We start from the raw sequence: 24,684 nt of genomic DNA, 5'->3' as shown, positions 1-24,684 counted from the left end.
TCCCATCTCACCCTCAGTGATTGTCACCCTCCCCCAGGGCTTAACATGCACTTGAGCATCCAAATTACTGGTCTCCATTTCAAGACCAGCTTCCTGCTTTGCCATCAAGAGAAAAGGACCCGACCTTCACCCCCTTCAGTAGATATAAAAAACAGGGATGATAAACCTAAGCTGCTGTTGAACAGGATCTGGTCAGTTGTTTGGATCTGGTAGGAGTTGTAAGAGTGTCTTTAAGGCAGGACAGGTTCATGGGTTTTTTCCTCATCGCTTATTTTTATTTATTTATTTATTTATTTTTAATTTGTATCCCGCCCTTCCTCCCAGCAGGAGCCCAGGACGGCAAACAAAGCGCTAAAAACACTTTAAAACATCATAAAAACAGATCTTAAAATACATTAAAACAAAACAGCATTAAAAACATTTTAAAAACATTGCTTGCATTTCTCCCATGTCTAAGCTGGTGCCCAGCTTGAAATCTCAGCAACTGGAGCTTTAATTGCGTTGCATTTTGTGTGTGTGTGTGTGTGTGTGTTTACAAGCATCTCAAATAATAGGACCTTTGTTGGATTCCTGTAGGCCTGTGCAGAGGGAGAGTCAAAGGGTTATGTGAACACAACAGCACATTAATGGAGTCTTGGATTAAGGCATTCCACTACCCCAAAGCTGCGTGAAGCAAGAGAATGGAGGCGGCCTAGTCAGGGAGTCAGCAAGCTTTCCTTTAGCCCTGCACAGACAAGGGCCATAGGTTGGTGGCAGTGGCCATGGTCTGCATGCAGACAGTCCCAAGTTCAATTTCGGGTAGCTCCATTAAAGGACCTCCTTTAACTCATCCTCTGTCCATGCTCCAAAGTGTTCAGATTGCTTTTCGTTTGATTCTCGCCTTTTGTGGGGCTCCCAAAGCCCCACAAAATCCTACCCAAACTTCCTTTTTCCTCTGACAATCTCTTATTCTCTTTCTAAAGTAAGCAACCCTAGTCTAATCAGTCCAATTTATTACAGTCAATAGACCAGAAACAAAATAACGTAACGTACAGCACACCATAATCTCAAAGCAAAACACATACAAAAAGTGTAACATGATAATCATTATATTAGAGGGACAGTCATCTCGGTTGGTCCCTAAAGATAGGCCTTCCAAATTCAGTTGGAAGTTGTTCTCTTATTCTCACTGCTATTGATAGAAATTTAGCCACTATCAATGTCACCCTTTGGATTTTATCTTCCATCGAATATTTAGCATACAACTGAGCTGGCCTTCCTAGTCGTTTGGTTGGCAAAGGGCCAATTGTATGTTGCCGAAATCCAGCATAACAGTTACAAAACAGGAGTATATATTCTATATAATTTACCTCCTGGTTATTACAGGGACATGCCTTTGAGGAAGTAGGGATGCCAGCATACCTGCTCCAAAGCATTCGGGAAACTGAGAACATTAAATCCAGCCAAAGCAAAAAGCTCTGCAGTAGTTAGCTACATGGATTCCTGAAAAAGCACCTCACTGGAAAGTATTGTTGTAAGAGATACCCAAGAAGCAAGATGAACTATTTACGTGTTAGAAATAAGTGGCTGTAGTTGGTATCCATTTTCCTTCTACCAAATTCAGCCAAATGCTTCCCCATCTCCTAGCTTCTACCAACATCCTCCCTGCCCGTCTCTTACCAGCTTTGTGTATTTCTGTGCATGCTTTTAGAACTGACTCTTTTAAAATGACAAAAGTCCATGTCACTTAACTTATTTTACATTTTTAAAATAAAGATGCTGATTCCCTTTTATTACAATGCATTGCTTCCATGATTAATCAGTGGTATTCTTTGTTTCCACAAATCCTTAATGTGCCAGGTTCAGAAATGCACAGGTCCTCAGTGGCAAAAGATCCTCAAATGGATATCAGGGTTGCATGCAAATTTTACATTTCTTAAACAAGCAACTCTCCAGGTTTCTGTTTGGTGTTTTTTTTGGGGGGGGGGAGGCAGAGAGAAGGAATTATTTGAGTTTTTTTAAATGGCAGAGAAGCACAGAGCAGTTGGAGCTGAGGGCCATCCTCCTTGCATTCTGGTTGGTTTGGACTGATGTTTGAGGGGAGAAGTGGCAGAGACGGCTTCCCTGCTCGCCTAATAGCCCATCCTGCTTGCTTGTTTAATTCCCATGAAGGGATGCAGCACCACTGGTGAAAAGGGCTTCCTTGCCCACAACAACCTTCCTCTTCCTCTTCTGTCCCCTTCAGCTCCCCGCACGGCCCCCGATCAGTTCCAGAGGGCTGGGGGACCCTACGGAGCAGATTTTGGGAGATTTTGGGAATACACAGGGAGGGGAGAAAAAATAGTACTATTGTATGAGCAGAACTATGCACAAACAGCATTGGATATATATGTGCGTGAGTGTGTGTGTGTGTGTGTGTGTGTGTGAGAGAGAGAGAGAGAGAGAGAGAGAGAGAGAGAGAGAGGATGGACATATAAGGCTAGCATTCTGAATATTGTCCAGATCCAGCCTTGCTTCATTCAGCAATCCTCCTACTATGAATTTGCAGAGAAGAATGGCAAGGGTAGCAATGGGGTGCCTAAATCTTTTTCCTCCTTTTGCTCTAGATCTTGCCTAATGTTTTTCCCAGGTGGCAAAGGGATATATGTAGAGGTGAGGGGTAGCCAACATGATAGTGCCCTCCAGATATGGTGTAGACTACAACTCCCAACAGCACCAGCCAGTGCATCCAGTGTTCAGAGATGATGGGAGTTGTAGTTTGACATCTAGAAGACATCACATTGGCTACAGCTCCTGTAGGGGCAGTGAGCATGTGCACCCCCCCCATCACCACTCCTCTGTTCAAGGTCATGTCCCCCCTCCCCAAAAAAGAAAGAAAGCAGAGTAATGTTACACACATCCGCCTCCCATGCATAGTGTTGTCCTTAAATAAAACAGTTAAAGGTTATTTTACACTACACTAAAAATAATAATAATTAAATAGTGGTTTCTTATTTGGCTCTAAACCATTAAAAAACCCGTTACATAAAGAGACAACATAAAAGAAATCTACTAGGGTGACAAACCAAGTAAAATAGGTGGGGAAGGCCATCCTCTTTTGAGTGCACACAGTGCAAACCTGTACATATTTACAGAGAAGCAAGCCTCACTGTGACCTGACTAATAGGGCTCACTCCCAGGTTTTAAGGGCACATATCATTGCAGCCACACATGCACCCCACAGCCCAAGAGGAAGGTTGGAAGCAGCACAAGGCAACAGAAACAATTCCAGCCCTTCCTCCATTTCCCCTCCCCTAACTCATTTTTCTTCCATTCATCTTTTGAGACTGTCTCAAGCAGAGCAAGGGTAGGGGGCCCATCTTCTTCTCTAAACCAGAGCCGGTTCCTCCAAATACATTGTAGAGTAGCCCTCAGGAGGGGGAAAAGAGGTGCTCCCACCTTTCAAGGGAGAGAATAAGGTAACTCTCTGGATTGCCTCCCCACCCACCATCTTGAATCAGAGAAGCCGGCTCCTGCTTTGACATCTTCTCACCCCCTCTCCAAACAAAAAAGGAATTGTATCTAAGTCCTGCAGAGTAAATGGAAACGAACTGCCTTCAAGTCGATCCCAACTTATGGCAACCCTATGAATAGGCTTTTCATGGTAAGCAGTATTCAGAGGGGGTTTACCATTGCCTCCCTCTGAGGCTAGTCCTCCCCAGCTGGCTAGGGCCTGCTCAGCTTGCCACAGCTGCACCAGCCAGCCCCTTCCTTGTCCACAACTGCCCGCTGGGGGGCAACTGGGCTCCTTGCAGCTTGCCCATGGCTGCACAGGTGGCAGGGCATGTAACCTCTGAGCCACTCACTGTGGGGGGTGATCTTTAGCTGGCCCTTGACACCCAGGAGACACGAGCGGGGATTTGAACTCACAGACTCTGGACTCGCAGCCAGGCTCTGGATGTGACTAATGTAGGCCTATTCATTTTAATGGGTCTTCTCAGAGTATGAGAGCCAGTGTGGCATAGTGGTTAAGGTGTTGGACTACGACCTGGGAGGCCAGGGTTCAAATCCCCACATAGCCATAAAGCTCACTGGGTGACCTTGGGCCAGTCACTGCCTCTCAGCCTCATGAAAACCCTATTCACAGGGTTGCCATAAGTCGGAATCGACTTGAAAGCAGTACATTTACATTCTTCTCAGAGTATACTCTTATTGCTAGTGGCCTGGAAATTTCATGGGCAGAATATGATTGCTGAGGGATGATGTCAGGCACATCACAGGGTAGAGAATGATAGGCTGGGGCAGAGCCTCGTGCCTCCTGATGTGCATGTATGTGGGTGTATGAAGTCTCCAAGTGATTGACACCTTGGGATGGGGTGGGGGATTAGCAAATGCCACAATCTCTCCAGCAGAACAGAAAATCAGTCTATGGCCTCTTCATTCAAGCTCCTCACCTCAAGATTTTATTCCTTCTCTCGGAGACCCTAACAGGAGAAAATGCTGAAACCGAAGCTTCAAAGCAGACCTTGAGACCTGGCAACCATATATATTCTCCTCCCTTACAATCCTGGGTTTGCCTTTAGGAGAGAGATCAGTACCTCACCTCAGGTGTCCCTTTTCAATGGTGTCCTGTTCCCTGCAACAGTTGCCCCAAGTGCAACGTCTGGCAATCAGAACAAAAGATGTGATTCAAGTAAAGTGTCCAAAGTTCCATTTAATTAAGCCTGTTTTCAGTTGTTCTTGAGGGGAAAGACACAAATACAATGCAGGCAACATTTTTGCATTTTAATGTAAATTAATATTAATAGTTCCATTGTCTTCTTTCTGTACAGACATATACAAATAGAAAAACATAGCAGTTTTATATTTACATCATTAAGTTAATTTAATTAATTAGGCTCTTCGTATATACAAATACATATATATATATATATAAGATAGTAACACCACAAGATGCTTCTGCATTAGTTGTGTCTTATTTACAGAAGAGAACAGTATATGAGGTTGTGTTTGGCATGGTCATGCCACCGGTGTAACATACACCAAAAGCACCATCTGGGTCCATAGTAAACTCAAATTAAACAAACGAACAAAGACACAACAGTACTGCATTCAGTTGCACTTCCCTTGATGCCAAGGGTACCAGGTGGATTAGTGATGGCACAGCCAAAGGGTACCACTGCTCAAAAGGTGTTTTGCAAAACTATTATGGAAGACGACACATTGGGTCTGGCACTTATTCCATCAAGAGGTACTTTCCTGCAGTACCAAGGACTGCCCAGCATGTACCTGCAGTTGATGCTCCACGGATCCCACTTTGAGGCACAACATATAATCAGTGTTTGCTCTCCAGAGCAGTCTGGAAGGACGTCACAGCGCACTCCCTGAAGGGAGCAAGTCAGCATCCCTCCTGCATAGCAGACGGCCGTGACAACCCCTTTCTATCTTCAAAGGATCCCAGTGTGTAAACAGTAAACGAAGGTAAGCCGAGGTCAAACTATGCTGGCCAGCTCTGTGGAGTCCGACTCAGTGCTACTGTTGCTCTCTTCATCTCTAGGGAAGAGGCGGAATTGCAAGGTAAGTAACAAAAGAAATAGCATATAAACACCACACACACACACACAAGTTTATAGTAGGCACAATGCCCTTTTAGCCTGAAAGTTCTACCTTTCCAAAGGGATCAGATGTTTTGCTGCCCGAGACAAAAGTGCCTCTAGGATTGTGTGCCTAAGAGACAAATGACCTCTAGAGGATGCCATTGTCATCTCAGAAACCCTCCCTGGCCCATTGGAAGCAGCACCACATGGGAAACAGAAGAGGGTGGGAGAAGACCTCCCTAACACATGGGTGAGCCAACTCGTTTTCTGAAAATGGAAATATTATTATTTCTTAGATTTATATCCTGCCCTTCCTCCCAGTAGGAGCCCAGTGAATCCTTCCCTCCTGTACCCTGGACATTTCTGAACCATTATAGTCCACTACTAATCTCAGAGCAAAAACGCTCTTGATGCAATTCTAAAAGTCAGGAAGCCTAGCAACTGAACAGGGCTGAACAACCAGAAAGCCAAGCAGCAACTTGTGTGTGTAAGGCCAACATACAGGATCACTCAGCATTTTAGGTTTAGCTCTTGACATTCCTTTCCTACTCCTGCCACAGACTGCTTCATCAGAGAAACTACACACCCATTTGTCCCAGGGCCATCAACCATCTGCTCTATTTTAAGTTTTGGGAATAAAACTAAAGGGTCAGCTGGAGGAAGAACCCTAGAGCTCCAGCTGTCCATTTGGGATTTGAACCTGCCGCCACATATTGGGAACTCTGAAAGAGTTCTGGGGGAGTTTCACTGGTGCGGTGGCAGCCAGAATGGAGTGTGAGATTACACCCTAACCCTAACTGCAGCTTCAGTCGACATAGAATTAGATTCTTTGCCAGCCACCCTTCTCTGGAGCCCCTCCCAAAGAAGGAAGGGCCATAGCTCGGTTGTAGAATGTCTGCTTTGCACGCAGAAGGTCCCAGGTTCAATCCCCAGCATTTCCAGGTCGGGCTGGGAGAGATTCCCTGCTGAAACCCTGGACAGCCACTGCCAGTCAGTGTAGACAATACTGAGCTAGATGGACCAATGATCTGATTTGGTATAAGGCAGCTTCCTATGTCCAGTCCTTGACCATTGTAGTTCAAAAGGGCCCAAAGAGGCATGGCCTCAGTGGTGATGGGTCCTCACCCTATCCAGGAATGCTCTCCTGAAACTCCTGGTTAGTTTGACAGCCCGTATAGTGTGAAGACTCCCAGCCTGCCAATCGCTCAACTCTACCAAGTTATAGCTGCACCTTCTCGCTTTCTAATTGCCATCAGGCCTCTCACCTTAAATCCTGTAGGGCTTTCTTGTTTTTTCTCCGCTTGTCCTCATCAATGGGGTACAACTTGAACAGGAGCAGGCCAAAGACGATCAACACCACGGGGGCAGCTGACACCAGCATCTTCAATGTCAGCTTCACCTCCTCTGGCTGGGAGCAGCCCCGAGTCTTGTACCCGGCAAAGCTGTGACACCAAGAGAATGGTCAGTCGAGGCTGTAGTGCCCTGCGTTGCTCCTTACTGCTTTGCAGGGTTAACAAAAACTGGACTAAAATTATGCAAGTGAGCTCAAAAGGCAGAATAATAATTGTACGGATTGTAGAGCTCAAATGTTTCTGGGTACAGAATCTAGATTGCCTAGGCACAGAATCTAACACTGTTTTTAGCCAAAGTACATATGCCCCTGCTGTAAGCTTCCTATTTTCTTCTAACAACCTGGTGAATTAAGTCACTATTCTGATTTTAGAGAGGGTGAAATGCAGCTGAAAGAGAACAAGCTGTCTACGTTAGTGGAATCAAAGATGACACAACACCTTGAGCCCAAGGTCTTCCAGGGCTCCCAAGTCCAATAGTCTATTCACTAGAACTCACTAGCTATCCTGTATCCATCAGTTCTGCCAAGGCACAAGCTCCATCACGCTCTTCCTCACCTTAAAACATTTCCATTCCAGCCATTCAGTAGGAGAACTACAATGCAACTTTAAGGACTGGTGTTGGTGTTTGCTTGTTTTCCAATTCCCTACCCCCCCCCCCCGTTTTCTCTTGCATTGTGTCTTTTTTAGACTGGCTTTGTTTTTATTCAAACAAAGCCACTCTGGGAACCTTTTAGGCTGAAGAGTGGAGTAAAAATAAGCACATATTAGATAATATTCATTATGCTATAAATGCCATCTGACTTAAAAAGGGGAGGGGGAAGGGGAGACACTTACTCTAAACTGAGTGTGGAGATCCCCAGAGACACCCCAGAAGCAAACTTGGTGAAGAAGACATAGAAGGAGAAGAAAATTGCTTCATGGCCAGTGGAATCTGGGTGTTGGAGGTTGAAGTCATCAATGACGTCTGGCAACATCGACCTAAGCGCAGAGATCAGGAAAGAAGGAAACCCATCAGTCATGGTGCAATCTCCCCAGTAGTCCTCACTTCCAAACTGGAGGTGAAAAAGAAAAATGAGATGTTGCCCAAATCACTCTTTTCACTCAATGCTCTGGATACCCCAAGGCCAGTGAACAGTGCAAGAGCCGTCTCATGCAATAGCAATGCCAAAGCTAAGCAAGTAAGACCGTGTGCGTATATATGTATACACACATACACACACATACACACACACACACACCATACATTTAAAGCTCATGACTTCCCCCAAAGAATCCTGGGAACTGTGGTTTACCCCTTACAAAGCTACAATTCCCAGCACCCTTAAACTAGGTCCTGAGATTCCTTGGGTGAAATCGTGGGCTTTAAACATATGGCGTGTACCCAGCCTCAATCAGTACCCTTGGATGGGACATGCCATGTATAAGAAAAACAATGTTTGCTAAAGAAAAAGACTGGAAGGTTCCTTCTGTTCTCCCAAGACTCTGCCTGCCTTCCCAAACTTGTCCCAGGCTCAATACCTCAAGTAAACCCAAGTTATTAGGAAAAAATAGCATTAATTCTGCAGGCCAGGTAATTTACAGCACAAGAACTACAGAGCAAGTGTGCGTCTTGATGCTTAGACCCCTTGGGTTTTTAAAAAAAACCCAACCCACATACCCATAACAAGAAAATTTCACAGGCGAGGCAAGATGCTAAATGCCTGATGCTTATATCTGTTCAGGGGTGGAGACAGAGAAAGCAGAAAGTGAAGTAGTGAAAATAGGCAGGCTCAGATGACCAGAAAAACACATTTGGGAAGAACCCCATCATTTGCTCCCCACATTTCATCACAGAGTTGGGAGTATCAGCATAATATTACAGGAGAACAGGGAAACAGTAAGGACAAATGAGTCCGATGTCAGTGGGGTAAGTAAATCCGCTCCAGGGTTGTAGTCCGAACTCTCAAGAGCTGTCCAAGGTGCTTGTCCTGCTGATATCAGAGCCACCAGCCTTCACTGCGGGGGGTGGGGGGGAGGAGGGAAGTATCACAAGCTTCCGAGCATTGACAACCATGGCGCCACACAGTTACTAGAAAAACATACTTACCAGGGTAAAAGGAAGGCGGCAGCTACGCTGATTCCGGCTGCAACAGCTACCATATATGTGACAATAAGGTTACTTTCCATAATTACTACCAAGAGGAGGAATGGAGTGGCAGACTGTGGAATGAGAGAGGAAATGGTCAAAGAGATCATTACTGTAAATAGATTTTTTTTAAAATATTTTAATTTATGTTCATGTATTTGTTCACATATTGGTAACCTTGCCCTTTCTTCCTGCAGGTCAAGGCAGTGCAAATGGGCCATCCCCATTTTATCCTCTTAACCGCTCTGCACCACATCTACATTTCTCAATCTAGTCAAAGCCAAACCAGGGAGTTGTGTTCATGGTGTCAGTAGGCCTCAAACACGTGCAAGCCTGTTCCCCCATAGCAAGGGCTGCCACACTTGTGCCACCAGGGATCAGCCTTGTTCTGGGGAGTGAAAAGGCCACAAGGTCCCAGTCCTGACCTGCCACAGAAAAGGCACACATAAACACACACACCGCTAGCTAACAATGCATCTTTAACAAGCCTCAAGAGAAAAACCTTGGAAAGAGGCCTGTGGCATTTACCCATAGTTCCATGGTGTGCTCGGTTCTTGGTTTTATAGAGGTCTTTTTGGGGTCAAGATTTTTAGAGATATTTTTACTCTTATTGGGACTATGGCTTTGTATTTTTATTGTTAGATATTATGAAGTTATGTGGGGATGGCTTAATTGTATATTTGTTGAGTTGTTTTCATTAGTTTGTTGTTTATGACTATTGTTTGATTATTTATATTTTGTTTTATTTTTGTAACTGTTAGAATGAATTACATAATTTTTTGAAAGCTGCCTTGAGCATGGCTTAGCTATGGAAAGGCGGCATACAAATCAGTGGTGATGATGATTTTATGAGGTCTACCCCAGCTCATTCAGAAGCTGTCTAGCAGACCAGCAGACGATGTCATTTTTTCACTGTCATTGTCTTCACAGCACCAAGTGGAAAAAGAGGGCACTTCGCTGCCAAGCCTCACATGGAAAAAGAGTCCAGATACACAGCCTCAAGCTGTCTTTGTGCTTTCCCCTTGGAGACTTTTTTACTCACCGAGATTCCAATGTAGACGGCAGTTTTCTTCCCAAAGCGAGTGAGGAACCACTGCCAGAAGGGGATGGTCAGCGTGGCAGAGAGCTGCAAGAGAGCAACAGAGGAGGATGTGTGGAAAAGTCGTTACTCGACTCAGCCACATAAAGCCTTTGCAGCAGCCTCTCAAGTGAGCTCTGTGGCAGCCTCAGAGGCTACACAGGCCAGTTCACACATTTGGACGCAGCTAAACACCCCTTCCCCCAATTCCAAACACAATCGTGGACATGGATTAGACAGGATCTATGGTTCGGTTATAAGCATGCACAGAAAGAAGGGGAAACACTGTCTTGGGCCGCACCAACAGCATCCAGAACTAGTGACCCAAGGGTGGGTTATGATCGTTGGAAATTTGCCAGCATGCCTTCAGTTGCATAATGGCAAGGCGGAACCAGAGAAGGCTCCAAAGCATACTATTGCTCGGATTACATGATGCCCATTTACAAAAGCCTACACCAATTCCCTGTCCCCTTTTATAGCCAGCACAAACTCTCTGGCTGCATACAGACAATACATCTAAAGCATTCCCCCCCCCCAAAAAAAGACTCATGGTAACTGTATTTTACCTCCCATTCACCCGTAACAAATTACAGTTCCCAGAATTCTTTAGGCGAAGTCATGCACTTTAAATGTATAGTGTGTGTGCAGCCTCTTTCTTTCAAGCTCTCCCAGCACTAGCCCATAAGTTCTCACTGCCTTTGCGTCGCTACATACGCCTGCTTGGGACTTTCCCCTCTGCCAGCAATATCATCCTCAGCTGTCCCAATGGTTCTCCTGTTCTGAAAGTAGCTTGTCCAGCCTCCTGCACGGCCCCTTATGCCTGAAACTCCCTCCAAGAACACCTGGAAGAGAGAGGGAACACACTGCCCCATTTTCAAAGCTCACCCTATCATTTGTGCTGCCTCTTGGCCAATCCCCATAGCCTCCATCTCCACATGAAATCAAGTCCTCCATATATGTTTGCCTCTCCCTCCATTTCTCCTGCATAAAACTTAGGCTGTAGGGTCCTTGGGGCAGGGGACTTACAGAATCACAGAACAGTAGAGTTGGAAAGGACCGATAAGGCCATCGAGTGAAGGAATCCAACTTAAAGCATACACATTGTGTGGCTGTCCAGTTGCCTCTTGAATGCCTCCAATGTTAGACAGCATCACCTAACTAGGGAGGAGGAATGTGGGTCCCTTTGTCATGCTTCTCTAACAGTTAGGAAGTCTGTTCTTTTCCTCTTTTGAAATTCTGTAAGATGCATTCTATGCCGATAGCAACCCTTCCAGTGTTGTAGCGCTAAGTATTGAGTTCCGCACAAGGAGCGGAGTCAGCGTCAAGTTCCTTTTCACCTCATCTCACAACAGTCTTACTCTCAGGACTGCGGTTCTGCCCTTGTCTGTTCTTAGGACAGGCCAGGAATTTGTTTATGGCATGTCAAAAACATTCCCTTTGCGCCTACTCAGCCAAAAAGGGGACAGTGAAGGATGGCCGCGTCCTCCTGACTGTTACATAACAGACTGGCAGAAGTTTTGATTCCACAGAGGAGGAGTCAACTGGATGGCGCCTTGCCAAGAGAACTCTGATTGGGACTGCAGAACATGCTCCACACTCCTCTCTAAGGCTCATGCAATGTGGGGCTTAGGTGACAGCCAATGCCAACATCCAGCAAAGCTAGGCATGGGCCCAGGGTCAAAGGAAGTTTGAATACCCTTCCAAGGCCAAGCGCAATCCCTCCTCCATCCTCCGTGTTGCTCACTCAGCAATGTGCTCCCAAAAGAGCACAGGGAGATTGATTTACAGGTTATTATTATGGAATACAACTTCAACATTGTCCACTGAACTTTATATAGAGTTCCATAAGAGAGAGAGAGAGAGAGAGAGAGAGAGAGAGAGAGAGAGGTGGGTTCATGTCCCCAGGACAACACTTGGGTTTGGTTACAAGAGGGAGTCAAAACGATTAATGGGGTTAAGCCAAAGTCTTAATGGGAGAAGGCAAGTTTTGAGGAGTGACTACAGACCAGCCTTTGCCAACCTGGTGCATCGCTCCATAGAAGTCATAGTCTAAAACATCTGGAGGCCTCCAGGTTGGGAAAGCTTGCTGTAGCAGTAACAGAGCAATGTGATCTTGCTGGGGAAGGGGCACGCCTTTTGCCATTTGTGGAGGGAGCACTGCAGGTCATTTGGCTAAGACCCAACAAAAATCTACATGCACACACAGACGTTTAGGAGCACGCATTATTTCTAGATCTTGCACCACTCTAAAACAAAGTTGTGAAGAAAATTGACTTCCCATTTGGCCCTCAAAAAAAAAAAAAAAAAAGGTGGGTGGCTTAAATGCTTACAAGAGGAGCAGACCCTACCCCATGAATTTACTGCAAATGGCCAAGGTGCCTCATTTGGGTGGGGAGGAGAGAAGTGAGATGGGTATGCTAGCCAAGCAAAATGAACATGGCACAATGGCAGGAGCTGGAGACCACACACCAATTAAGTAGAAACTTAAAAGAAAAATAGCCATAATTTACAGGACTGCCTTATAGAGGCCACACACAGCACACACACACACACACACACACACACACACACACACAGATCCACCATCTACTATTCAGATCCCAAAGGCCTTTTCGTCCCACTTGCTCCCTCCACCCCAAAAAGTTCAGCTAGCTCCTTTGAAATAATCCAGAGCCCTGTTCCTTTTATTCTCCTGCAGCGGTCCAGACATGCTCGTAACATTCCGGGGGGGGGGGGGGGGAGACTGTAATGGCTCCTTGAATGGAACCTGATTAACCTTCCCACCCCCCCGCACTTGCTTCTCTTACATTCATCTCCACCCTCCCCCAAACATCCCATTCATGCTGTTGATCACCAGGCGGATGTGCCAAAGGTGCTGTCCCTGGTTAACTTCAAAACCAGTTCTCTCTAGGATCTGTTCTGCGTGCTGTGTCGAACGTTGTCTCAATCTGGGATACTAGTGGTTGCAATTCTGAAAGCTGCCTCCTTGGTGTGTGGGAGAATGAATTCATGCAAGTGCAGGCCTCATCTGCGCTATACATTGAAAGCACTCTTATCCCATGACAACAGCCATGGCTTCCCCCAAGGAATCCTGGGAACTGAAGGTGGTTAAAGGTGCTGAGAGTAGTTAGGAGATTCCTATTCCCCTCATGGAGGTAACATTCCCAGAGTTCCTTGGGAAGAGAGATTGATTAGTAAACCATTCTGGGAATTGTACCTTTGTGAGGGGAAGTAGGGGTCTCCTACCATCTCTCAGTACCCTTAAACTATGGTTCCCAGGATTCTTGGGGAGAAGCGGGTTAAAGTGGGATAAGAGTGCTTTAAATGTACAGTGTGGATGGGGCCTCAACATCACACTTTCCTGTATGTGCTACTTTGAAAGAAAAAAATCTTTGCATTTAGTAATGTGGTAGATTTTTTTAAAAAGCCCTTCCTGTCTGAAGTGGTATAGTCCAAAATTTACCACTTCCAGCATAATATTCAAAGTGAGATTATATGGGAAACCCAGGCACCTTTAAAAGACACCATTTCCTTTTGTGTGTTTTGCATTCCTAGAGTAACTTAAGAGTGAGCCACCAGATCTGGCACCAGATCAACAAAGTTGCTATTCTGTCAACTCTGAGTCACTATGTTTTGTAGCAAAAAGAAAACAGAGATGGCTAGAGAGTAAACAGAAAGGCAGACTGTGCTCTGGATTTACCCTGTGCTGAACCTGCCGCATGGAGAAGCTGACAGATGCCTCCAAACGAGCCAAGGGCGACCTCTCTCACCCCATCATCCCTCGGTAGTCAGTAGTACCACCCTGCCAAGGGGCAAAGGAGAGTTCTGGCCCACACCATCGGATGAAACCGTGTGGCAAAGCACTTGCCCGCATCCAGTACAAGCAGAGCTCTTTGCCAATGTGGTGCCCTGAAGGAAGGGAGAAGGCAGCTTTCGAGCAGCAACTTATGGGTGGGGCTCCGCTACGCTATGCATCAGGCCTCAGCTTGACTCCACTGCAGAGCTAGAGAAGCCAAAGGGACCGCTTCGCCCATCGCGCCACGGCCTGAACAACTTGCAAGCCCCTGTGTTTCCCAGATGCACCAGAGAGGGAAGGGGGTTCTCCTCCCCCCCCATTAGCTTTCTAACTTGGCAGCAAGTCTCACAGCACAATGAACCCCACTGCCTGCTCCCCATCCCCTCCCTCCTCCCTCAGCCTGGAAAGGCTTTCCCAGACAAATCGGCTCCAATTCCTTTCATTCAGTGCCTCTCTCTGATAAACACTCAAGCCTCCTTTTTTCCCCTCTCATGATTAAGGGTAGGAAAAAATGGCAGAGTTGCAACAAAAGGCTCACATGGCTTTTATTCTCCCTCCCTTTTCACGGCTGGCTTCAAACGCTAACAAAGAGGACACTGTTCTAGCCAACCACCCGCCTCCATCTTTTGCAGGAGCCATGTAAAGGAACTGCCCTTTCCTTCTCTAAGATTACCCATCCTTTCACTTCCTTCAGCTGCTGCACGGTGTCAGACGGTCTAAACACTTCTGTCTTGGCCGTCCAGGAACAGGTGGGTTATTCTCCCATCTTTCATGTACTCCTTAGGCTGTTTGCACCCGGGCAGCTCAATACTGGCTTAGCACCGGATGTGGCTCAAGTACTAGAGGTTTGTGCGGTGGTTTGGTGATCAGCTGCTGCTGGGAGATCAAGTGAGGGCTCCTTGACATTTCTCTAGGATGCTTGAAACAAAGCCCTATGAGCCTGAAAGAGCTGGACATGTTTAATCTTGAGAAGAGAAGACTGACGGGAGATATGACAGCACTCTTCAAGTTCTTTCTAGGTTGTCACACAAGAGGAGGGCCAGGATCTCTTCTCGATCGTCCCAGAGTGCAGGACACAGAACAATGTGCTCAACTTGCAGGAAGCCAGATTTCGGCTGAACATCATGAAAAAATTCCTAACTATTAGAGCAGTAGGACAATGGAACCAATGACCTAGGGAGGTGGTGGGCTCTTCAACACTGGAGGCATTCAAGAGGCAGTTGGACACCCACCTCTCGGGGATGCTGTAAGCTGGATTCCTGCATTGAGCAGAGAATTGGACTTGATGGCCTTATAGGTCCTTTCCAACTCTACAATTCTGTGAAACAAACACAGAGTTGGATGGCCATGGAGTAGAGTACAGCTATCCAATTCTTTCTACTCATGAAATCTGAAGCAGCAGCCCCTCCAGAAGGTATTAGACTCCTGCTACCATCAGTCCCAGCCAGCCTGGACAGTGGTCAGGGACAATGGGAGTCCAACCGCACCTGGCAAGCTACAGAGTTTCCAATCCCCAAACACACTTTTGCATGCATATGAGTGTTTACCAAAACAAAAATCACCCTAGACACACACACACACAATTCCTCCCTCCCCCCAATTTTTTTTAATTTAGTTTATCCCATAGGAAAAATAAGTCAGGAGTATATACTCTTTGTTACTCTTACATTTTTAATATTCTCTTTTAAACTGCTTTAAGCAGATTTTCGAGAACCAGCGTGGTGTAGTGGTAAGGTGTTGGACTAGGACCTGGGAGACCAGGGTTTGAATCCCCACAGAGCCATGAAGCTCGCTGGGTGACCCTGGGACAGTCACTGCCTCTCAGCCTCAGAGGGAGGCAATGGTAAACCATCTCTGAATACTGCTTTCCATGAAAACTCTTTTCATAGGGTTGCCATAAGTCAGAATCGACTTAAAGGCAGTCCAGCTCAGTACTGATCACATGGGCTAGCACTGGATCTTCTGGTTTCCAGGCATTAGTCTTTTCCAGAAATTGAATTTTGGACGTTTGCATGTGAAGCATATGCCCTGCCACTGAGCTACAGCCCTTCCCCTGTTATAAAAGTATCTTTTAAAATAGAAATTAGTTTATAGATCTCAAGAGTGCCAGTGTGGTATAGTGATTAAGGTGTTTAACTACGACTTGGGAGACCAGGGTTCGAATCCCCACATAGCCATGAAGCTTGCTGGGTGACCTTGGGCCAGTCACTGCCTCTCAGCCTCAGAGGAAGGCAATGGTAAACCCCCTCTGAATACTGCTTACCATGAAAACCCTTATTCATAGGGTCGCCATAAGTCGGGATCGACTTGAAGGCAGTCCGTTTCCATTTCAAGCAGATTTTCACTGGCAAAACTCTCTAGGAGTACTTGAACCAATTTAAAAAAGAATCCCACTCAGGAAGGGCCGTAGCTCGGTGACAGAGCATCTGTCTTGTCCCAGAAGGCCCCGGGTTCAATCCCCTGCAACTCCAGGTAGGGCTGGGAGAGACCCCCTGCCTGAAATCCTGGAAAGCCACTGCCAGTCAGTGTAGACAATACTGAGCTAGATGGACCAATGGTCTGATTCAGTATAAGGCAGCTTCCTAGGGAGCCATCTCTCCCGCCCCACATGGGCCAGCAGCTGCAGGCCCCAGTTTCTACATGAAGATTCATGTATTTTCTAATGCAAAAATGTCTGTGTCCAGGTACCCACCTGTCAGGATAGACTATCATCAATCCCTGCCCTTGCTTTCCAGTTTGAAATTTGGGCAATACACAAAAGCTACATCGGTACAGCCCAGTGGCGGCTCCATGTCAGTGGGGCAGTAGAATCTGCTCCGAGTTTTAGTCTGAAGTTTCAAAGAGAAAGATTGCACTAAAACCCAGAGCGGATTCCACTGCCCCGCCCTGACATGGAGCCACAAGCCGCCACCGGTACAGCCATTTCCGTGCTACAAGGTTCACGGCTATCAGGGTAGGACACAGCAGAACAAGATAGCTGTAAAAAGTAGCCATTTTCCATATTAATTGGAACAGAGGTGTTGCTTTCATAATACTAACAATGCATCTATAATGGCACTTCTGAAGGTTCCTGACCTCTGAATTCCTTACAATAGCCCTGCAAAGGCAGACCAGTATTATTATCCTCATATTGCAAACACAGGTACAGAGGCTAAGAGAATGTGGGTTTCTGAGGCCCAGTTAACTAGCTCATGAGGTTAGGTTTGGGCTGCCATAAAATCCCACACCTCCCATAAAATGAGCTCCCTTTTGTAACAGAAAAAGAGGAAGAGAGATGGTGAGGAGTAAGTCACAGTGACTGCAATATACGTACCATGATGGCCAGCAGAATGTTCTGAAACTCATTGCGGAACCCCAAGGTGTATGTACAGAACAGGGCGAAGTTGCCTTCCAGGAGCTGGGAAGAAGCGAAACAAATGAAGTTAACAAAGGAGATCCTGAGAACTCTGTTCTAAATCTCTCATTTTAAGGGGAGAGAAGATTCCTGGCTGACAAGCACAACAACTTTTTATTTTTACATCTACGGAACTTGCTGTGGCATGCCTAGCTCTTTCCCTCCCCCATACATTCCATCCTCACAACAACCCTGTGAGGTAGGTTAGGCTGAGAAAGAATGACTGCCCAAGACCATCCATGGCTTCATGGCCAAGTGGAGATTGGAACCTGCATCTCCCCAGTCTTAGGCTGTGAGCACACTAGTCGCCTACAGCAAAGCATTTCCATTGTCCACACCTAGAGGGACAAACGGGTTGATCTGCCAATCAGCTGCAAAATCTGTTTGAAGTTGAACTTTTAAAAAAATGGACCTGAGCTGATTCTACCAGGTTTTAGAGTAAAAAGGAGCTGGGTTTGACTAGGGCTGTGAGCCCCCGTTTTCAGAAAAGAGAGGCGGAGACGCATTGGAACTAACAACTCTCAGCACCCTTCACAAACTACAATTCCCAAGATTCTTTGGGGGAAGCCATGACAACACATTGGTTTACCGATATCTCATAAGGTTAGGTTCGGCTTCACTTATGGGACGGGGACAAAGAAGAAGAAATCCCCACTTAGCTATGAAGCTCCATGGATGGCCTTTCGCAGTCATTCTTTCTCAGGGTTGTTGTGAGGACAGAAAACCTGGGGAAACACTACAAGAACCAACTTGGGCACATACAACATCCCTTCGGAAAGCAGGGTAGAGCTCCTCTATAGACCGTATCACAACTTTTCTACCTACAAAACCACGATTATAGACTGGGCGTAGGTTTTATACAAGCAAGACTTCGTCTAAATATGAGACCATGCTTTCCCCACATTATGGTAACTCCAGAAGCAGATGTATAAAAATAAACCTCCATATTGGCAACTGGGGAGGGGGGTGGAGTTGGGAGGAAGAAAAGAAGAAGAGGAGAAGGCTCCTGGATGACTACCACAGTGAAGGGGAAGGACGGCCAACAAAGGAAGGCATATTCAGCAGATTCCCAAAGCTGGAGAAGAAAAGTCACTATTCACATCTGAGCAAGAAGCAGAGAAAGAAATGAGAAGTATTCGGCCAAGCAGCTAGTTCAGCATTGCTGCTGCTGTCTGATAAGATTCCAGAAGAATTTAAGCTGTGTGGCTCAACAAGTGTCTGCCACTAAGAACCAACTGGCACCCTCTGGCAAGGCCCTTCAGCCCTGCCCAGTGATCGGGACAAGAAGCACTGGGCTTATAAAGCCCAGATTCATTTCCGTGAATAGGGATGGGATCCATCGGCCGGTGCCAGTTCGAAAGTATTCAATCGACCTAACAGGCTGGCATCGATTCGAGTTCATTCTGCATCTGCTAGCCACTGCTTTTACTGATCTGTGGAGGGGATTTTTTTGCTTGGAAAAAATATTGATATTATATCAATATTTTAAAAGGAAATATCGATAAATTTATCATTCTTACAACCGATGTTTTAGAGGCTGATTTTTTTTAAAAAAAGTCCATTTTCAAACATAGCCATGGAAATTAGCTACATTAAAATCCGATCCTCAGCAACTGAGAATAAGCAAATTAATGACAAATTCAGTATCAAATCCGAACTGGGCAGAATTCTAGCATATCCCTACCTTGGGAGAGAGAGAAAGGATCCCATCCTCTGAAGCTGGGCAAAACAGCACATTTATCGTTAGGGTGGGAAGGGAGAGCTGGTTTCCTTACCATGAAGGCCAGTGAGGTAAAGAGAAAGCCAGCAATCAGCTTGATGTAGGGGCCATGGTTCATCACCAGCTTCAAGCCTTGGAAGAAGGAAACCGGCTCGTCCGACTGGAGCTCAGAAGACTCTGCAGGGAGGAGAGCATAAGCAGCAGGTGAAGCCCTTTCCCATCAAACCATCTCCAGACAAGTCTTTGCAGAGGCTTTACATGCTGCTTTTGCATTGATTCTTTCAGTTCTTTGAAGACGACTCAGGAAGCTTCAAATGTGGCTGCCAGGATGTTAACTAGAAAGAGCTGCTTTTGAGTACATGATGCCTGTGCTAAAAGAGCCAAACTAGCTCCCAGTTTGGTTCCGAGTACAATTCAAGGTGCTGGTTCTCACCTTTAAAGTCATAAACAGTTTGGGACCTAGGTATCTGTCTGCGCGCCTTCCCCACAATAGTCATGCCCATCGCACGAGAGTCAGGGAAGAAGGCCTGTTACCAGTGCCTACTACATCTGAAGCCCGACTGGCAAACACTCTGTCATGGCCCCTAGACTATGGAATGCCCTCCCCTGTGAGGTAAGACCTGTTCCCGCTCTTCCTATTGTTAGAGATGGCTGCTGAAGACTCATCTTTTTATTCAAGCATTTGGCTAAATTTCTAACCCTGTGTTCTGACATTTTTAAGGATTTCATGGATTTTTTTAGTATGTTTTGTATTTTTAAATTTCTGTTTTGGTTTTTATGTATATTTTGTATTTTTAAAGTGTAATCTGCCTCGGGATCTGCACTCCAGGTGAGAGGGGGACAATAAAAATAAATTTATTATTAATTTATTATTTATTCTTATTTGATGGTATCTGTATTGCATGGTTTGTGAATTGCCTGGAGGGTGTGGCTAGCTGGGTGGTGCATGAACAGCATAAATAAATGTAAATGCAAAACAAGATCCTGTGAATGAATGCCTTACATAAATTTGCATAATTTACCTTGTTTTGTGAAATTCTATGGGTTTTGCTATTTTGGATTATTTATTCTGGCTTGGTAGTAATGAGGAGCAAGGATGCCAAGGCCAAGCCTAGAAAATCTTATTCAGCCACCTGCTTAGCACACTTTCAAGGGTGTCTTTGCAGCTGAAGGGCTAGTACTTGACATCTGAAAGAGCTGAACCCTGCCATTACCAAATCCTGCAATTTACCCACACTCCTGTGGAATTGTGTTTTTTATTGTTTATTGCATTAATATTTCACCTTTTCTTCAAGGATATCAAGGTGGTGTACATGGTTCTCTCCCTCCTCATTTAATCCCCACAGCAACCCTTTGAGGCAGATTAGGCTGAGAGGCACTGACTGTCCAAAGGTCTCCCAGTGATCATAGTGGCTGAGCGGGAATTCGAACCCAACACTGTAACCACTACACCATACTGGCTCTCAATATGTAGTTTACTACTGCTTGTATCCAATGCTACCCTTATTCAGAGTAGACCCACTGGAATGCATGAACATGCCTAAATTAGGTCCATTAATTTCAACATGTTTAGATTTTTATTTTTAAACACAGCAAGGCCAAAAGACCAAACTATGTAAGCGATAAGTATCTCACATTACTATGGAGCATGCAAACTGGAAGGAGAGCCAGTCAAAAAAATGTAAAAGTTCCAAAGCAAAAAGAGGGTGTGATTCACTCGCAATTGGCACTCGCAATTGGTAACGAATCTGCAGAACTTACACACATACAGACGTCCCAAGACAGAAAACTGCTTTCTTGCGGTGAGCAAATAATTCCCAGTTCCTATGAATCCCAAGTCTGCAAGCAAATTCTAATTCAGCAGCTTCATGCTTGAGTTTGAAACTTTTTGGATGGAATACGAAAAAGGGGATTTTCCAGTCTTTTTTAAAACTGAATTTAGAAAACATTCCGCAAGCTTCCTTTTTGCAACATATTCTGGTTGCCGATGCACATGCTCTTTGATATTCTCATTACTTGCATATTTTGGATGCATATCCCCCCTCCCCCAGTTCTCCCCACTATTTAAACCAAGTGTGGGGAAACTTTGGTTCTCCAGATGTTGCTGAACTACAACTCCCACCATCCCTGGCCATTGGCCATGCTTGCTAGAGCTGATGGGAGTTGTAGTCAGGGCTGTGGAGTTGGAGTCGTGGAGTCCGAGTCAGAAGCAATTTTGGGTGGAAATGTACCGACTCCGACTTCAAAACAAATACTTTAATATTAATATTAATTTATTAATATTAATAAATTAATATACACTTGCCATTTATGACGGAGTTGGAGACAGACAGTAGAAAAATAGAGGAGTTGGAGTCGAAGGTTTGACGTACCGACTGCACAGCCCTGGTTGTAGTTCAGCAACATCTGGAGGACCAAAAGTTCTCCACTCCCGATTTAAACTGTTTTGACAATTTGTCCAGGGCCCCAGGGCTGGCTCCAGGAACACCGGGGCCCTTGGGCATCAGCCTGCCCCAGGCCCCTCCTCTCCCCTTCCGCGATCCGTGGCACAAGCTGCACCACGGATCGCAAGACAAGAGCTTCCGAGCCACCTGCCGTCGCCCGCCACCATCCCCCCCGCTTCACCTACCTTTCTCTGCTGTTCTTTGCGGCTGTGCGCACAGGGTTGCCATCAATCAAGATGGCGTGTGCATTGCTGCCATCAACCAAGATGGCGGCAGAGGCTTCAGTCCCTTACGGAAACCTCAGCCGCCATCTTGATTGATGGCAACTCTGACAACGCAGTGCGCGCAGCCGCAAAGAACAGCAGAGAAAGGTAGGTGAAGCGGGGGGGATGGTGGCGGGTGGCGGCGGCGGGTGGCTCGGAAGCTCTTGTCTTGCTATCCGCAGCACGGCTCGTGCCACGGATCACAGAAGGGGAGCGGAGGGCCCCTGTAGCTGCAGGGCCCTCGGGCCAGTGCCCAACATGGCCGCCCTTTGGAACCGGCCCTGCAGAGCCCTACATCACTTTGGACAAATGAGGGGTGCAGGGAAAGCAAGCTGAGTGAACCTCTCAGGGAAATCTGTTTGCTAGTAAAACCTCCTCTTCACCTCAAGCCTTCAGGCTGTTGACTAATGGATTGCGAGATTCTGGCAGGGCTTTCCCTTCGAAGCTAATTAATGGTCATTTCTCAAATGTGGAGTGTTTGACCGATGATGGGCTTGCTTATCCAAGAGTGACCAATATTTGCTAGTGGGGAGTGGTTCTTATGATAAGCTTCCTCCAAACGTGGCTTCCAGCACACCTCAGGTTTGAAAGGCTCCCATGTAAAAAGCTCAAGAGGAACTTGAGTCACAAGGAGGCCTTTTCAGACAAAGAAAATGCAGAACAAAGTCTGAAGAGCCTGCAGCTTTCCAATGGCGGTTAAAACCAGAACAAAGGCGAGGGCTTCTCCACACGGAGCTGGAATCAGGCACGGCTTGATTTATGCAATGGGAAATTCTTGCCCCATGTCGTCAGTTGCTCCCTTGGAGCCAGCACATGTATTAAAAGGGATGGGCCCACAGACCGACAGCTACAATCAGGACACCCCAACAGGCAAACAGGAGAGGGCTTTACAACTACCAGACCAGCCTGTTTGCAGGTTCAACAGGAAGACAAAGCACAAAGCAAGTCTCCTGTATCTAGCAGAAGGAAAAACGTCAATAATAATAAACATTCACATAGCTTGTAGTTCAGAACGCTTCACTTAAAATCGCTGGTTTACTCAACCAAAATTATAGCATTCTCAAGAAAAAAATGAATTGGAAGCATGAGGCAGATGGAGAAAACGTAGGATGCATGCACGCGGGAGCCCATTCACAAGGGCAAAATTATAGTTTGGTCATAAAGAATTGAACTGGGTCTACGTAAGGAATGGGAGGGTCCCTAGCTCATGGCAGAGCACCTGCTTTGCATGCAGAAGGTCCCAGGTTCAACCCCCAGCATCTCCAAGCTGGGAAAGGAAAAAGACACCCTGTCCAAAACTCTGGAGAGCCAAGTGCCAGGCACCAACCTGCCCCGGACCCACAGTGCCGTAGCTCAACCTCCCCATAGAGGCAGCGCAGGGCTAATAAGCCTGGCTGCGTCGCCACCTACATTTCGTGTCATGCGATGCCCTCGCCGCCATCTTGGGTAATGGCAGGCATGCATTCACAGTGTGCACTGCCTTCACAATGATGGGAGAGATAGGTGGGGCATGCATGTAGGCTTATTGAAGCCTGCACTGTCTTTATGGGGGGGGGGCTGGGAGCTCTCTCTCTGCGATCCACAGCAGGGTTGGGTTGCAGGACCCAACGCTGCCGTCATTCACGGAACAGGAGCACCATCCTCCCAACCTAAGGAGGGGCCCTTCAGGGGCCCTCGTGAGTCACAGGGGCCCTTAGCTAGGGCCCAACCTGGCTGCTCTCTGGTGCCGGCCCTGGCTACGGTGTTAAGCAGTATATAAATGATTATTATTCTTTATTATTATTACTGCTATTATTATTATTAATTACTGAACTAGATTGACTAGATAAAAAGGCAGCTTTCTATGGACCCCTTTGGGAACAAATACAAACACTGTAGTAATCAATTCACATCCATCTTGCTTCCTTGGCAAATTATGCCTGGCCTTTCTCTTTCAGAGTCCCTCTCTTTGCCCACTTTGGAGAGATCACTTCTATTGTTCCATTTTGCTCACCTCGTCTTTCTCGAACACCCACAGACAGGATGGCTGCACAAATAATGTATATCCCACTGATGACACCAGCTGCAATCATGTAGGCATTTTTCTGTACAAATATAGCAAATGGGGGGGGGGAGGAGAAAGACGGCACATCCAGATGAGAGGTGACGTTTCAAATGGAGATAATTTTTTCAAAAAGGAGGTATTGGCTGCTTCGAACATCATCAAATGCAGAAGCATGCAGAGGCCAGGCGAAGAGATCCTCACTGCTTTGCTCCTCCCTGGTTGTTCCGCTGTTGCTTAGCTAAACCATGGTTTGGCTTGGTGTGTTTTCCAAACCCAGGTTTAGCTCTTCCAGAGAAGACGCAAGCTGTAAACCATAGGACAAATCTTGGTTACAAGGTTGTGGTTAGTCTGGAACCTGTGTGCTTCTGCTAAACCATGGTTTGGCTTGGTGTGATGCGCAAATCAGGCCATTTAATACTTGCCTGACAATGGAGCAAAATAAAAGAGTTCTATTCTCTGTTCCAAAGAAACCCGACAGCTTTAATTATTATTACTACATTTGCATTCTGCCCTTTGCCCAAAGGACATCAGAGCCCTGGTTTAGCACGACAATAACCCTGAAAGACAGATTAGGCCAAAATGAGATTAGGGCCATGCTCATACCCTACATTTATTCCACTATTATTCCACTAAATAGTCATGATGGGCCCCCAATAAATCCTGGGAAGTGTAGTCTGTGAAAGGTACTGGGAGTTGTTAGGCGACCCCTATTCCCCTCAAACAGTACAATTCCTAGAGAGGCTTAACAGTTAATCCTTCCCAGGGAACTCTGGGAATTGCAGGGAATGGGGGTCTCCTAACAGTTCTCAGCACCCTTCACAAACTACACTTCCCAGGATTCTTTGTGAGGAAGCCATGACTGTTTAAAGTGGAATTATAGTGGAATAAATGTATGGTGTGAATGGGGTCTAGG

The 24,684-nt window shown here is 46.2% G+C and overlaps 2 protein-coding genes across 3 annotated transcripts in view; both read right to left on the bottom strand.

The window, feature by feature from the left end:
* The window catches only part of RPL11 (ribosomal protein L11), a 145,236-nt gene extending 122,066 nt beyond the window's left edge, over window positions 1–23,170 (bottom strand). The window contains exon 1 of the mRNA XM_061596606.1: window positions 23,163–23,170. Within this exon, the coding sequence (XP_061452590.1) occupies window positions 23,163–23,168 (6 nt within the window). The 5' untranslated portion in view covers window positions 23,169–23,170. The remainder of the gene's footprint in view (window positions 1–23,162) is intronic.
* Window positions 4,664–24,684, bottom strand: part of MFSD2A (MFSD2 lysolipid transporter A, lysophospholipid) — a 62,275-nt gene continuing 42,254 nt past the window's right edge. For both annotated transcript variants that reach the window (XM_061596603.1, XM_061596604.1), the window contains exons 7-14: window positions 23,721–23,811; window positions 19,076–19,197; window positions 17,220–17,303; window positions 10,075–10,158; window positions 8,994–9,106; window positions 7,742–7,885; window positions 6,821–6,997; window positions 4,664–5,511 (exon numbers count right to left, since the gene is read on the bottom strand). In XM_061596603.1, the coding sequence (XP_061452587.1) occupies window positions 5,451–5,511; window positions 6,821–6,997; window positions 7,742–7,885; window positions 8,994–9,106; window positions 10,075–10,158; window positions 17,220–17,303; window positions 19,076–19,197; window positions 23,721–23,811 (876 nt within the window). In that variant the 3' untranslated portion in view covers window positions 4,664–5,450. The remainder of the gene's footprint in view (window positions 5,512–6,820; window positions 6,998–7,741; window positions 7,886–8,993; window positions 9,107–10,074; window positions 10,159–17,219; window positions 17,304–19,075; window positions 19,198–23,720; window positions 23,812–24,684) is intronic.

The sequence above is a fragment of the Rhineura floridana genome, chromosome 15, assembly GCF_030035675.1.
Source record: "Rhineura floridana isolate rRhiFlo1 chromosome 15, rRhiFlo1.hap2, whole genome shotgun sequence".
NCBI classification, from domain to species: Eukaryota; Metazoa; Chordata; class Lepidosauria; order Squamata; family Rhineuridae; genus Rhineura; species Rhineura floridana.
Note: the sequence above shows the minus strand (reverse complement) of the source record. Positions and strands in the feature narration are given on the sequence as shown.